Source organism: Eublepharis macularius, chromosome 10 (genome assembly GCF_028583425.1).
Source record: "Eublepharis macularius isolate TG4126 chromosome 10, MPM_Emac_v1.0, whole genome shotgun sequence".
Classification (NCBI taxonomy): Eukaryota; Metazoa; Chordata; class Lepidosauria; order Squamata; family Eublepharidae; genus Eublepharis; species Eublepharis macularius.
Window position 1 is genome coordinate 51,508,048 of NC_072799.1, and position 14,961 is coordinate 51,523,008.

The 14,961-nt window shown below is 41.4% G+C and overlaps 1 protein-coding gene across 1 annotated transcript in view; it reads right to left on the bottom strand.

Moving 5' to 3' along the window:
- RNF150 (ring finger protein 150) overlaps positions 1–14,961 on the bottom strand; it is a 119,643-nt gene that overhangs the window by 16,433 nt on the left and 88,249 nt on the right. The window contains exons 3-6 of the mRNA XM_054990028.1: positions 14,444–14,515; positions 14,008–14,090; positions 9,525–9,621; positions 3,921–4,131 (exon numbers count right to left, since the gene is read on the bottom strand). Coding sequence (XP_054846003.1) covers positions 3,921–4,131; positions 9,525–9,621; positions 14,008–14,090; positions 14,444–14,515 — 463 coding nt within the window. The remainder of the gene's footprint in view (positions 1–3,920; positions 4,132–9,524; positions 9,622–14,007; positions 14,091–14,443; positions 14,516–14,961) is intronic.

Sequence of the window (14,961 nt, forward strand, 5' to 3'; positions counted from 1 at the left end):
GAGATAGTGCACTATCACCAAGGCAACCCTTAAAAGCAGAATGGCAGCACACAGAGCAAACTGAAGGCTTGAGCAGCTATTTTCACTGTGTTTCTTTGCCTCGTCTTCCTCACATCATTTAAACAACAAAACACAGGGTGGAATCTCATGCTGTGCATTCCCTTCTTTCCCTCCAGATGACAGCCAATGGCATGGTGTGGTGGAAACACAGCACAGGGAATCTTTTTTCCACTTGTGTCTGAAGAAGGGAACTCTGAATCTTGAAAGCTTACACTCTGAAAACCTTATTGGCGTCTAAGTTGCCAACATGGTTACCCTGCTATCTTAGACAATTTTCCCAAAGTATATATCCCATTGGCATCAATGGGATTTACTCCTGAGTACTGCTGCTTAGCACTGGACAGCTAGAGTTGCAGTGACATTAAAAATGGCCAAACTGTATGCAGAAGCGGTCTGAAAATACTGAACAGTTACAGAATCATTTCTATCTGAGCAGTATTCTTCTGGAAGATTTACATATTGGGCTGATTGTACTAAGACTGTCTGCTTCATGTAGCACAAACTTTAAAAATAGCTTACATAAATAAATGTATACATCTCTAATGGCTTCATTTTAAGCATTCATTTTAATCCCACCTTTCTTTTGCTAAGGCATGCCCTGAGACACATACTAACCCCCCCTTCTTTTACCTTCCAAGTTTCCAGTCACCCTTCTGTTTAAAATGTGTTCTTTCTAAGAAAATGATATAAATCACACAAATAGCTGGGATAGCAGGAGTTAAAAACTCCATAACAGGATTTCCTTAGGTTATTTAAACTACCAAAAACATTCCCACCTCTACTGCAGCTTTAAGGGTCTTTAGTCTTTCTTAGAGTGTGATCCATTACCCACTTAAAATGCTGAAGCACCGACTCCTTCTGACCAGTTTAGTTCAATGGCTTCCATTCAAGTACTCCACACCTACACTGGGTTGTCGACTGGGCTGCTTGCCCAAGAGAGATTCATTGACATTTACACTCAGACAGCCTCACTGAGACTGAGTGAAATGTATCCAATGATGACACCAGCATAAATAGAAAGCAAATGACCTCTTGAGACAAGATTTTAGAAGGACAATGACCCATGCTAAACTCTGAGTAATGTAATTTAGGCCATGGCCCAGCGAAGAGTGACTACAGTACAATCCAATGCAGAGTTACTTCAAGCTAACCTCACTGAAATCAGTGGGTTTAAACTGGAATCATTCAGTATAGGATTGCACTGTGGAAAAAGGCCTCACACCATCATCAACAACAAATAAAACTAAATATGCACAATCAACAGGAACATTATTTTGAATTCAGGGGGGGAAAATGAATTCCAAAATGCTTTTCACATAATGCTCACACCAACTGACTTCATAAACTTGAAAATTTTGTGATGATTCATCATTCTGGCAAAAGGTTCCTCATTGTTCAGTATGCTGCCTGTACTGCTTACTGCTAATTCTGGCTTCTGACATAACAGTTCAGCAGGGGAGCAGGAATTCCTAGTTTCCTTGGCTTGCATTTTCTGTTCCTTTGCATATCTGTCTTTTCCAAAAGAGGAAGATCCAAAAATTATCTTCCAGAAGATGTAGAAGGAAACTATTCACAAAAATATGTCACACTTAAAAAAAACTTTTAACTTTCCTCTTTCCAATCACACATTGCCCCATTTTAACTACTATCGTATCCCCTTCTTTCTTACAACTTTGCTATCCTCTCACCTTGGCATGTGGTATATTTTATAAATGATCACAAATTCTGGGATGTGTGTGCATCTTTCTGACAGGTAAATACGAACATTCTTCTTCATCCGATATGTTGTGTTAGTGCCGGCAGAGATGGGTAATACAGTCTTGTATAAAGTTTGTAAAAAAATTTGCAGTGGCCAATTGTACCCAAAACTTCCCTCTAACTTCATGACTGGATTGCCTTTCTTTCATATTAACAGGGTGACCCCATTCCTTCCATAGTCTTACATGTATGATGACAGACATACAAATTAAGGCTGCAACCTGTAATTGGTAGATAAATCCATTTGGTAGATTAATCGATTTAATTGATTAAGTGGCAGGGTCTAATTTTAAACCAAGAGGATAAACTGTGATTGATGAAGCTGCTATTCTAGGGCATATTTATTTTTCAAGACCTTTTTAGTTCTGGAGTGTTACTGAAACTGAGAATGTTAAATGTTAATAATAAAAATTATCTGTTCTTGTGACAGAGAGATACAGATCTGCAAGTTTTAACTGGTAGATTAAGCAACAATTGGTAATTCATCAGTTGAATAAGTGCATTTACTTCACTGGTGAATTACTGTAATCAATTGGCAGCTCTCACAAGGCCTGTTCTTAGTCTAAGTGATAAAGAATATGCTTTTTCCTCACAGCTATAAGAGTCGTCTAACAGATTTTAGAGAAGACACTTTTCCATATGTTATATTTTCTTTTCTACAACTCCCCTTTCACAGTCAGTTCAGACAGTTTGCCCAGTCAGTTCATTTGTCTGAGTCAGCTTCCTCTTTTTGATTCTAGATAAGTACAATTAGAAGAGAGGCACAAAATAAGTGGGAAACCCTAAAGAATGTTAAGTAATTTAAACTATTTTAACCTTGTTTTTGAAAATAAGGAAATATGATGAGAAGAAATTAATGTAGACTACTAATTAGGGTTTTACAATAGCGAGCGATATCAGCCATTGTGAGAGTCACCAATTAAAATTAAATATCGCTGACTAATCTGCTTTAGTGTGACCTCTGACTTTCAGTATGCATTGGAGGTATTGTGACACCTCTGATGACATTATATGGTAGTCTAGGGGGGCACACTGCTTTAAAAAGCTTTCCTGGAGTATTACTTTTCAGGACATACCATGTTGGCCCCTATCTAGGGAACTGTCTAACTTGTTTTCACATTTCTGGATCACACATAAAAATGACCCAGCGATTATAAAGCAACCACAGATCAGTCTCTTGTTACATATTATCATTTTCCCACAGGAATTACATGCCCTTTTTCATACAGCAGCTAGATGTGCACAAATCTACCTGCATTTTGAAGGCCTTCGACTGGAATACACACTTTAAAGATCAATGTGCCTCAACATTACTTATTAAGGTTGTGTTCAAACCATATGGTTGTATCCAGTGGCAGCTGATCCTGAAGGAGTCCTTCAGTAACAGGAAAATTTGATAGTTCAGATTCCAAAGCCCACTTGTATAGCGGTTACAGCTTTAGACTAGGATCTGGGAGACCCAGGTTCAAATCCCCACTCTGCTGTGGAAGCTCACACAGTGATCTTGGGCCAGTCATACACACACTAAGCCTTGCCTATCTCACAAGGTTGTTGTGAGGATAAAATAGGAGAAGACAACAATGTAAGCTGCTTTGGGCCCCCACTGTGAAGAAAGGCAGGGTATAAATGAAGTAAATAAGTAATAAATATAACTGAAGATGAGGGGGCAGGATAAAAGGTTAGCTGGTGGGTGGGAAAGAAAAAAGGAAGCAGGGAAAAGAGAGGATTTGCGTTCTGCCAGGAGGAAGAAAAGATGAAATAGTGGGGGCAGGGGAATACAAGAGGAAAGTAAGGTGCCCTTGTGGGTTTCCCTACTGTGCAACTGGGCCCAGCCTGACAGTAAACACCACCAGAGAGGAAAGGAAGGAAAGATGAAGACAGGGGAGCATATAGAAAGTAGGATGCCTGGCACGTGCGAAGAAGGAAGCAGGCAAAGGAGAAAGAAAAGAGAAAAGCAGGCAAAGGAGAGAGACTGTGGAGCTTTCAGGGAAAGAAAAAGGAAAATAGTGGGGGAGGGGGAAATGACACCCCCCATGCTTTGCAAGTCCCTTCTTGCATGTTTATAATATTTATTCTGAGAAAACTCAGAAGCAAACACTTACTGTTTGTGGTGAGGTTATTTTCCCCAGGTGGTGGAAGAGGATCTGCATCCTGAATGACTTGTAATACTCCAACAGTCCGGACTGGAGGATCTAGTGCTACGGAGCTTTCGTTCACAGTTATGTCACTAGCTCCAGTAATTTGATTGGTTGGTGGCCCTCCTATAGATGCTTCAAAATCTGGAGGTATTTCATCTATGCAATCTGCATTTGGCTAATGGGAACAGAAAAAGACATTAATAAGAAAGGGAAGAAATATTCTGAAAGGGTTACAGATTTTAATCACAGAATTAAAAGTTTGCTCCAGAAAAAGGCTAATCTCTGTATTTTTATTTGTAGTTCCATAATTTATCTGGTTTTATATTTTTAGCATATATTTTGACTTCTGTTTAAATAGATGTGAAAAATCCAGGTAATGCAACTTGCAACCACCACGACTTGGACCCCAGTTTGAACACAGTCCTGAGACAGAGGATAACTAGATCTCTGGCTCATTCTAGTTGCTTGAATTAATTTTAGTTATCACAACCGTAGGATGTGGAGAGGTTGCTTAGAGGGGGCAGCCTACACCTTTAAACTCAAGCGTGGTTCATCTTTGCCAGTGACTTCTAAACAAAGAAGGAGCAGCCCTTTGTCCAGGATGCTTCTCTGACAAGTGTGAGTTGCCCCACTACCTTGAAAATAGCAGCTGAGGGGCCCAGTCTTGAAGAAATCCTTCCTGGATTCTACTAAGTTTTACAACTATTGGATGATAGGAAAAATATATTGGGGGAGGGAAGGTGCATGAGTGGCTCAAACTATATGCATTCCTGGATAATATTGATTTACTAGACCTATTTCAATCTGTCATCTGGTCTGGCTTTTGGAACTAAAATACTCTGGTTGCTCTGGTCAATTATCTACACAGGATGAATGAGAAAGGAATGAATTCCTGTTTATTCTTCTGGATCTATCAGCAGCTTTCAATACCATCAAACACAGCATCCTTCCAAATTGCCAATCTGCACTGGAAGTTGGGGGCATGGCAATTTAATGTTTCTGCTCCCACTTAACTGGCAAATGCCAGAAAGTGAAGACTGTGTGTGTTAACAGGGTCCACATTTCTCCTTTGCTATTAAACATCTACAAAAAACAGCTGGGAAGTGTTGCTTGTATTTCTGAAGCTAGATGACATCATTATGTGGATGACATTCAGCTCCCCCCCCTTTAGATCTGAGCTAGGTGTCCTGAACAGGTTCTTTTTTTTTTTTATAAATTTTTTTATTTTTCATAACTACAAAACACTACACAACACTACACAAGACTATCACAAGGAAAGGGGAGAGGGAAGGGACAAAGGGGGGTGGAAAAAGAAAAAGGGAGGGGGGAATGAACTACAAACACTAAACACTACACTTCAATGTTTTCCCTTCATACTGTCATAATACAAAAATAGCTCCATAGGATAATGATGGAGTGGTTAATCATACAGAGAATAAACATTTCAAATTCTGATTAAACTTTCCTCCCCCTTCTAGGTCCCGGACGCAATTCTCTCTGTGCAACCGCTGTTGCGGTGCTCTCCTCCTCCTCCCCCCCCTCCGGCTTCTCCTTTTCTTCGTTCTCGGTGCAGCAGAGTTCTGGGTTTTTATTCTCAAAATCCTTTAGTTGATCTTCTGATAGTATCTTATAGGCCTGATCTTTATATCTAAACCATATTCCTTCCGGGAATAACCATTTGTACTTTATTCCATGGTCCCTCAGAAGAGCTGCAAACTTTTTATACTTAAAACGCCTTTTCCGGACTAGAAATGGAACGTCCTTCAAAATCTTGACTTTCAAACCCATAAAGTCCAAATCCGCATTGTATGAGTTATATAGGATGGTGTCCCGAATCTTTTTAAATGAAAAGTCAATAATGATCTCACGAGGCAACTGTCGCTTTGTTGCATATTTTGAAGAAGCCCGACGGACCTCCAAAATGGCGCTTTTAACCTCTTCTTTAGTCGTCCTCGCGGGTATCGCCAATAGTTCCGAGACCACCTCCCACAGATCCTCTTTTTCCTCCTCTTTCACGTTTTGGAGACGCAAAATTGTCTGCGTTCGTTCCATCTGTAGCCCGATCAGCTGGTTCTCAACCAACTTCAGCTCCTTTTTTGTAGCCTTCACAAGTGACGCACTTTCCAGAGCAGACTTCTCTGCCCCCCCCCGCTGCTTCCTTAATGGTTTTCACTTCGCTTTCAATTAAGCCCACCCTTTGATCAGTTTCGTTCAGCTTGTCAACAAAGGGTTTTATGGCTTCCACCACCGCCCTGCGCACCAACTCTTCGAGCGACTCTTCAAGATAGCCGAGATTGACTTACCGAGAGCGGGACTTTGCTTCTTTGCTGCCATTTGGGGGGGGGGGGGCGCCAACAAAATTCTGGAACTCAGCGAAGGGGAAGAACGAGTCTTCTTCAGATCAACCTCTCCTTCACGAACGCTTGTAGAACAGAAGGGATTCGCTTGTTTACGGGCTTCCACCTGTTTCTTTTATTTGCCGTTTCTCGTTGCCCGGCGGCACTCGAGGCACCGCGCACGTCTGCCGGCCTCCATAGGGACAAACGGGCAATTCCCCCCCCCGCATTGATTTCGGGGAGTTCTTCCCGCAGCGTCCCGGACCCTGGCTCCCTCCCTGGGAGTCCTGGGGGCTAATCCTTGCGGATCAGCCGCCCGGTCAGGGTGCCCGGTCGTTTCCTCCCAGACCAGCCGAGAGGAGCGTCTGGCATGGCTGAGAAAACGAAACCGAATCGTCCTGAACAGGTTCTTGAAGGTAGGATAAGGATCCATCAAATGAAGCTCAGGCGGTCTTGCAGTTTATTTATTTGCTTGTTTCAATTTCTATTCTGCCCTACCCACACTGGCAGACTCAGAGTGGATTACACTCCATAAAAACATTACAATAAAATTGTATTTAACAATTTAAAACAATATAAACAGTACAATATAAATATTGGGATTATCTTCATTCTGCGCAGCTGACAGATGCACAAGAGATATCTGTAAAGTGATTATGTGTACCCTACACATGCATTTGTATGAATGGGTTCCATTTTGACCTATATTCCTGCTGGGAAAACTCTCCTCTGTACTAAAGTAACTGCTGGCCTAGGGTGGTGCTGGTTTAGGGGGTGTCCCTCTATTTGGACAGTGACACAAACATTGAAAAGAATCTGCTGACGAAACAACGCAGTTCTTCTACAAACCTGTAAAGCAATTTTGAAAATCGAAATTGTCAAATTTTGAAAATCTAGGTAGAGTGAAATCAGAAATAAAGCTTATCAGGTGGAATAATACAAGTGTCTGGCCTGGAAAATTAGCAGACTCAAGCATATAGCAATATGACTCAGCATTAGAACGTCTACATTAAGAACTAAATATTCCAAGCACCCACACAAACTGTGCAGTGTTCTACTCCAGAAGGGTAAGCAAGAGATCAAAGATAGAGAGTGAGAGGGAAAAATAGGTTCAAGGTAAGCCCAAATCTCAAAGTAGGGGCCCAAAAACATCCAGGCAGTGGGTGATCTACAAGATTACTCAAAGGGGAGACCAGAGAAGAGGTGAGAGCACATGATGTGTGTCAGAAGTGTGACTTTTCCCATTTACAAAACAGTAGTAGTCTTAGGCAGGTAAAAGCTCGACAGGGTACCATTTACAAAACAGTAGTAGTCTTAGGCAGGGTACCAGAGTCTACCTCCAGTTACGGGGCCAGAAGCTGGAGCTCAAGACACAGACAGAGCTAATTTCTCTTGCATTTTCAAAAGTGGGAAGAGGACAAAGTGCTTCCTGATTGGCCAAAGGTGAAAAGGGTCAGGTTTCACATCTTGAGAATGCTTCCATGTAAGAAATAGTAGGAGAGATATTCGGGGTGGGGAAAAGGTTGTTAAAGGCTGCAAATTGAAATTGGAACAAACTGGAAGTATGAAGTAAGAAATTCTTAACAGAAAATACTAATGTGAGCACAGGAAAGTTAATATATCAGGATATTTTGGATCTAAAATGTACCTCAAGAGAGCCGGATTACTAGTATGATACTAGGCAGTTCTAGGCTTCTGTCTCTGGAATGCTCTTTCCCAGTAAGTGAAAGCCAGGCGCCAGAGACCCTGGCGCCTGAGGCCGGGGGGCAGCTTCAGGTCTGCTCCTGCCCCCTTGCGCGCATGTGCACCCAGACTGCGGGGCAGCTGGGCGGGAGGGCTGGGAGGCTGTCCGCTCAGACTGCCCCACACTGCTGCCGCTGGCGCACGCTCCCAGTCAGGCACAGTGGGTGGCTGGGGAAGCACGTGTGCGTCTTCCCAGCCCTCCTGCTCTGCGCGCCGTCCTGGACGCCTGCTGTGTCTGGCTCGTGGCTGCTGCTCCCAGCCAGGGGCGTGTGCTGGTGGTGGAGGTGACACAGGAGGGTTGGGAGGCTGCAGTAGCTGCGGGCCAGGCATGGCAGATGCTGGGGTGGCACGCAGGCGGCTTCCCATCCCTCCCGCTCAGTTGCCCATGCGCTGCTGCTGCCAGCTCCGCGGTGTGCGCCCCCACCCCGGCGCCTGAGCGCTGGAGGTGGCTGCCGGACCTGCCTCAATGGAGGCGCTGGCCCTGGTGAAAGCCATTGATTTTTGGAGGAGATCAGGCCCAGTTTGGTTCACTTTGCTGTTTGTTGTGGAAATGGCTAGAAATCCTGTTTCTTGTACCCATGTGAGTCTAGCAGAGAGGCTTGATGCCTTCTGTAATGCCTTTTATCACATTTTGTTAGGGCCTCAGTTGTGTCCCTTCCTGGAGAGAGATAACGTGGCCACAGATCCTGAGGAGTTCCAGGCTTCAATAATATCCAGGTTGGAGGAACACAATGCCTTTTTTGTGAGGCTGCCTTTGGCAACTGTTTGGAAACCTCAGCTGGTGCACAATGCAAGAATCAGATTGTTAACTGGCACTTGCTACTGTGAAATATGACCTCCCTATTTCATGTTAAAAGATCAATAGCTTTCACTTTATTTCTAGGATCAATTCAATGTTCTGGTTTTTACCTTTAAAAGCCTGAACAACCTGAGGCCTAGACAACTAAATGACTATCTTCTCACACATGAATCTACCCATCAGAAGATAATAATCTAAGACCCTCTACATTACCCATTTTCAGAGGTGAGGTGGGTAGCTACTGGAGAGGCGGCTTTGTTCCCCAACTGATGCAAGAGCAGTGCTTTGAATTAAATAAAAGTTAACATAGACTTCTTGTCCTAGATTTACAATACAATCCTAAGAAGAGTTACTCCAGTCTAAGCCCATTTTCTTTTCTTAGGATTGCACTATTAATGAGTCTTGTGCTCTGATTGCTACTATCTGCCATGATTGTTTGTAATTACACCATCAAAAAAATCACAGGTTGCATTCATGCCTGCAATACAGCACTTAAATTAAAACAGAACCATGTGTTTTGTGGAAAATGCCCTTTCCCTTATAAACTTCCTTAATATCATTTGAGAAAAAATATCCAGAGATCTTCACTAGGGTAAACCTACTGCCTACTATATGCAGATGCTTGCTTTGAAATTTTGAATTTAAAACTGGCAGTCATAAAAAGACTGTTCTATAGAATGTTACACTTACCGGAATCCCTAATGCTTTTAAGATGTTCATTTTACACATAGGGCAGGTGCGATGGTCTAGCAGCCATGGATCTACACAAGATTTGTGAAAGAGATGCCTGCAAGGGAAAGTAAGGACATTTTATTTCAAATCTGTACCTGCATGAGCTCTTAATTTTCTCCATTTCAAAAGCTGCACTTAAGATAATCTATTTAGAAAAAAGTTCCAATGTGTCTTGCTACATGAGGACGAAAATTATAAAGGAATATCTGTGTAGGAAAGATTTTTGTCAAGAGAAAAACCTGATGAAAGAAAGCTTTTGTTGAGAAATAGAGGAGTTTAGATGTCAATACATTTGAACTGACAACACTCATCTTGTGGTTTCAAATGTTAAACCAGAGAATTAGCACTTTAGATGAAAAATACTGAGAGAGCCAGGAAAGTTACCACAATATATGCAGGCTGATAGTATTTAAATAAATCCATTAGCATAACACTCCAACTGCATCCCATTCATTTTCAAGGAAATATGGAAACATACGTCCCAAACAACTCTTACATGGTAAACTAAACATAACCTTCTTAAAATAATTTAGCCAGTTTCTATGACTTACCAGTCTCTCTCATTTGAAACTCCATGTATATTGGACTTAACCTACCATGTTGTATCCCAAACATGAGAATAATATACAGATCTGTTGTGTACCAGCGCCTATCTTTAATATCTTTATTAAATACAAGTAATTTTATATATTTTTTCTCTCTAGATAGATATCTAAGGAGAGAAAAGTCCCCTAACAACAAGCTAGTCCACGAATTTACTGGAAGTAACACAATTTTTTCAGTTTGTTTTTGTGCCCTGGTCCTTTTTACTTGCCATGATTCTGTTTATGATTCATTATTAAATATTGAAAGTATAAGCAAAAATAAATATGAAACATCACATCCCTTTCTCATTCAGTGGAGTTTTACATTTCTTCCAGCTGAATAATTATTGAGACTAAATATTGTAAGGGAATTTATACTATTGCAGTTCATATTGTGAATAACTTGCTGGGGAGGGGGGGAAGCTATGAGGGAATATGATCAAGTCTGAAATGAGTCTTATGATTTCACTTGACTGGGATGCTAAAGTTCATGAGAGTCCATTGGATTAATGAAAATGAAGCATTCTGATACTGAAAAATCTGAACCGCTATTTTGAAAAGTCCACTTCAGGTCAAGAATATTTACAGTGTAAGCAACACCATGCATCACATTTCAAGTTCCTTGATCAGCAATTCATTTCTCCCACAAGAAGCACTTCACGTCATCTGAAAAAGTTTTCATGAGATGATAGCACCAAACAAATTATACATTTGCAAAACCGTGACTGAAAATCAGTAAACATTTTACATTTAACCTAGCAAGCAGCAATGCAGATACAGAAAACGGTTTGAGAATTACATTACTATACAACATGATGATTCATCTCTACTGTAGATGAATCATCATGTTCCTCATATCACTAAAGAAGGGATCTGACCTGTACAAATCCTAATTTTAGGGACGTCAGCTGCTGTAAACATGTGAATGCTATATAGTGAGAATTTTCTCTCTCTTTACAGGTGATTAATGGTACCCCATTTTCATCTTACCTTTCCTCTATGAAACTCCTCAGGGTGCCTATTCCCCTCCCGCCCTTCCATCTTATTGTCATAGTAAGTCTGTGAGGTAAGCCAGGCTGAGAAAGGACGATTAGCTCAAGGAGACTGATGGCAGAGTCAGCATTTGAACCAAAGTGAGACCAAGTCTGATCACTCAAAACTACCACACTGCAGTGGCTCAGAGTTGACAATGTGGGTCATCTCTTTGGCTGGGAAGAGGAGGTGTGGGGGGGCACTCTCAATAGCCAATAGAGAGCCAGTTTGGTGTAGTGGTTAAGAGCACGGGACTCTAATCTGGAGAGCCGGGTTTGATTCCCCACTCCTCCACAAAGCCAGCTGGGTGACCTTGGGCGAGTCACAGTTCTCTTGAGCTCTCTTAGCCCCACCCACCTCACAGGGTGATTGTTGTGGGGTAATAATAACACTTTGTAAACCGCTCTGAGTGGGCATTAAGTTGTCCTGAAGGGCGGTATATAAATCGAATGTTATTATTATTATTATTATTAATAACAGACTGTGGGCATGGTGAACATAGTGCGGTGAACTTATTTTATTGATTTTAACTTCTTCTAAGTCTCCAAAACCTAACAACAAAAATGAAGATTATTTTAAATGCTTGGGAAAGTAGTACTGTTTTGTCAAGTTTCCCAAACTCCGAAAAAAAGGTTTGGTGGTCCTTACTAGGGAAATTGCTGCTATGTAACAACAGTCCCTAGGAATGGTTCGGTGCTCAAGCAATCACCTGAGGCACCAAACAAACATGGGTATGGGGGGAGATGGTCATGGTTTGTGTCTGTTGCCACCTCACAGGACTGTGCCACAAAGGCACCTCCTCTAGAGCCAGCCTTAGAACAGGCTTTTGCTGGATGGCAGCCTACACACATCTTCTACACACATCTGTGCAGGTGGAAGGGTGCAGGTGGAAGGGTGGCAAAGGAAGAAGGCACTTGGGGTAGCAAAATGCTCTGAGCCAGTCCTGGTGGTTCTACCACTGAGAAGGCCTTGATCGGGGTGACAGTACTTCTCATCTCTCAAAAGGGAGGAACTCTGAACAAGACTTTCAAAAAACCTCAAAAAGCAACAGGTTTATATGGGAAGAGGCAGATATAATCAGGTATGTGGGCCTGGACTCCAGCAGATATGGTGGGCCTGGCCCATATGGGGCTCTAAATGTTTATAGCCAAACTTTACATAGGGCTTTATGCCACTGAAGTGTCTAACTCATCTTTTCAGTGAACAAAAGAATTTTACTAAGGCTATCAAAAGTGTTGATCACTGAACCAATACATTTCAACATTTAAAACGCTTATGTGATCACTATTAGATCACAAACATGCACTCTTTTTCACACATATGGACAGACGCACATACAATCAATCTGTTTCTGATCAAGAATCCAGAGGATGTGCAATATAGGAAATGAAAGTTCTCTGTCATTTGTAGTTCAAGCATTGCTAGCCTTGCCAGGTAAGAGCATGACACAGCATAATGCTTCACAGTCAGCAGCTGTTTGAGATTCGCACACTCAAAAGTTTTATTTGGCTGTTGCAATGGTTCTTGGCTTTAACAACATGGCTACCCATGCCGACTGACTCAGATTCAAAAAGCTGTCAAGATCATATCTTTATGCACTTTCAAAAATTAAATCAAATTACGTTAGGGTAACAGGAAGAGTCCTGGCTCACTGAACTGAGCAGGAGCTTTGCCTTTTATATCAATTAGGTGGTCTGTTGTTTATTTCCAAAGGAATAACTTAAAATAACATTTCTACATCTTGTGTATAAAGTTCCCTACACTCCCACCTTAAACTGAGTTGGCAGCTTCTAAATTCATTGAGGTCACTCTGCTTAAGATGGCCCTTACAGCTAGTGGGGGGGGGGGGGTTGCATGCCAACTTGGTAAAAGGATACTTATTCAGTCACATGTTAAGGATTTTATCATTAGTCTATTTTAGACTTTAGCTACTGAATGTGATTTTAGCAAGAGCAAACAAATATACAGCATAGAAAGTTATGGTAAACATTTTAGGTGGGATGGTATTACAACTGGATTTAACAAACAGATTGTTCATTGAGTTAGCAAAAAAATTCAAGGCAATTTATCCCACTGCTATATAGTTTGTTTAAGAAAATCTACAATGCAATCCTATGTAGAGCTTATTTCAGTGGGGTAACACTATCTGTCCATAAGAATGAACTCTAAATCATATATTTATTTGCTAACTACATTTTTATTCTGCCCTCTTCCAAGGAGGTGAGAGTAATATATGCTGTTCTCTTCTCCATTTCATTCTATGAAAAGTCCTTTGAGGTAGTTGGATTGCCAAATCCAGGTTGGTAAATTCCTGGAGATTTGGCATGGTATAATGTCATAAATTCCATTCTCCAAAGCAGCCATTTTCTCCAGGAGAACTGATCTCTGTCATCTGGAGATCGGTTGTAATTCTGGGAGATTTTCAGGTGCCAGTTGCAGCTGGAGATTTACAACCAACAGAGGCTGAGAGTGTATGACTGGCCCAAGGTCCCCCAGTAAGCTTCATGGCAGAGCAGAGTTTTGAACCTGGCTCTCCCAAGTTTAACCACTACACCATGCTGGCTGTCTCATGCCTAGTACTGGATACTCTGAAGAATTTACAAAAATTCTGATCATTGAAATTCATCTGCCACCAAACTACAAGTGCCATTAGATTTCATTTCTTTAGCCCCAACCACAACCCATTGTAATGAATCTTAGCAGGCTCTTTTATTCTTACCAGTTTAAAAGAAATATTCCTTGCCTGTAAAGAGTATCTGTAAATCAGTTTGCTTATAAAAATCAAGAGGTTATATATTTTTTAATAGATGGTTGTAGTAACTCACCGGCAGGGCAAGATTCTGACAACATCATTTGGCTTGTAACCCTCAATACAAACTGCGCAGTTATCAAAATCAGATTCTGTTTCCTATTAAAAAAACACAAGTGGAATTAATCATTTAGGAAAAAGCACGAGGTGCCATCACAAAATACCTTTACATTCTGAGGGCTTGGCCTAGTTCACTATAGGTATAACAGAGCCTGCTTTCTCCACAGTTCCCCTCAGCATTTCATGATGTTTAAGGAAATTCAGTATCTCCATGCAGGACTTCCATATTACGGAAGTATTACCACCCTATTATCATGCACACCCTGTTCAATCGTTTGCAGCAGGGAGTATTCGCTACCAAAGTTACTGATCTTTTCCTTGCCCAAAGCACTATTCCCTTAACACAGTTTCTCATTTTTGTTTATTTGAAGAAAGATTTGAATTTCTTTTACCTTGTCACCCTTTCTTATTGTTCTGACCTGAAGCTTGCCGATTGCTTTCTTTGCAGCATCTCCAAGACGGCGCTGAAAATGGAAAACATGGCTCTTCAGTAAATGTATTTAATTATTTAGCTTATTTATAGCCCATGTTACTTTAAAGTGTATAAGAATACTGACGTTTCTACATGGTTTTTCAGCAGCTGTTTGATAATCCAACACTGTTTTAAATGAAATTGACTTAATTGCAAACTATTTGATCCAGAGAGGTCATCACTATGGAAACAAGAACTGGTCTTAGGCTGTTAGGTTATCAAATTTTTATTATTAGATGGTAATAAAATTCATCAACAACCAACAGATGCAGGACAGTAGCTTGGATCCTGCCTAAAAGTGGCATAGGTGGAAAGGGGAGTTATTGTCAACAATTTCCCCACCCCTGCTACTTCTAGGGATCCCTGTCCCTAGGAACAGCATTTTAGGGGGCTTCTGGGGCTGTAGTGAGGAGGGAGGAAGTATGAAGTTGTGCTCCA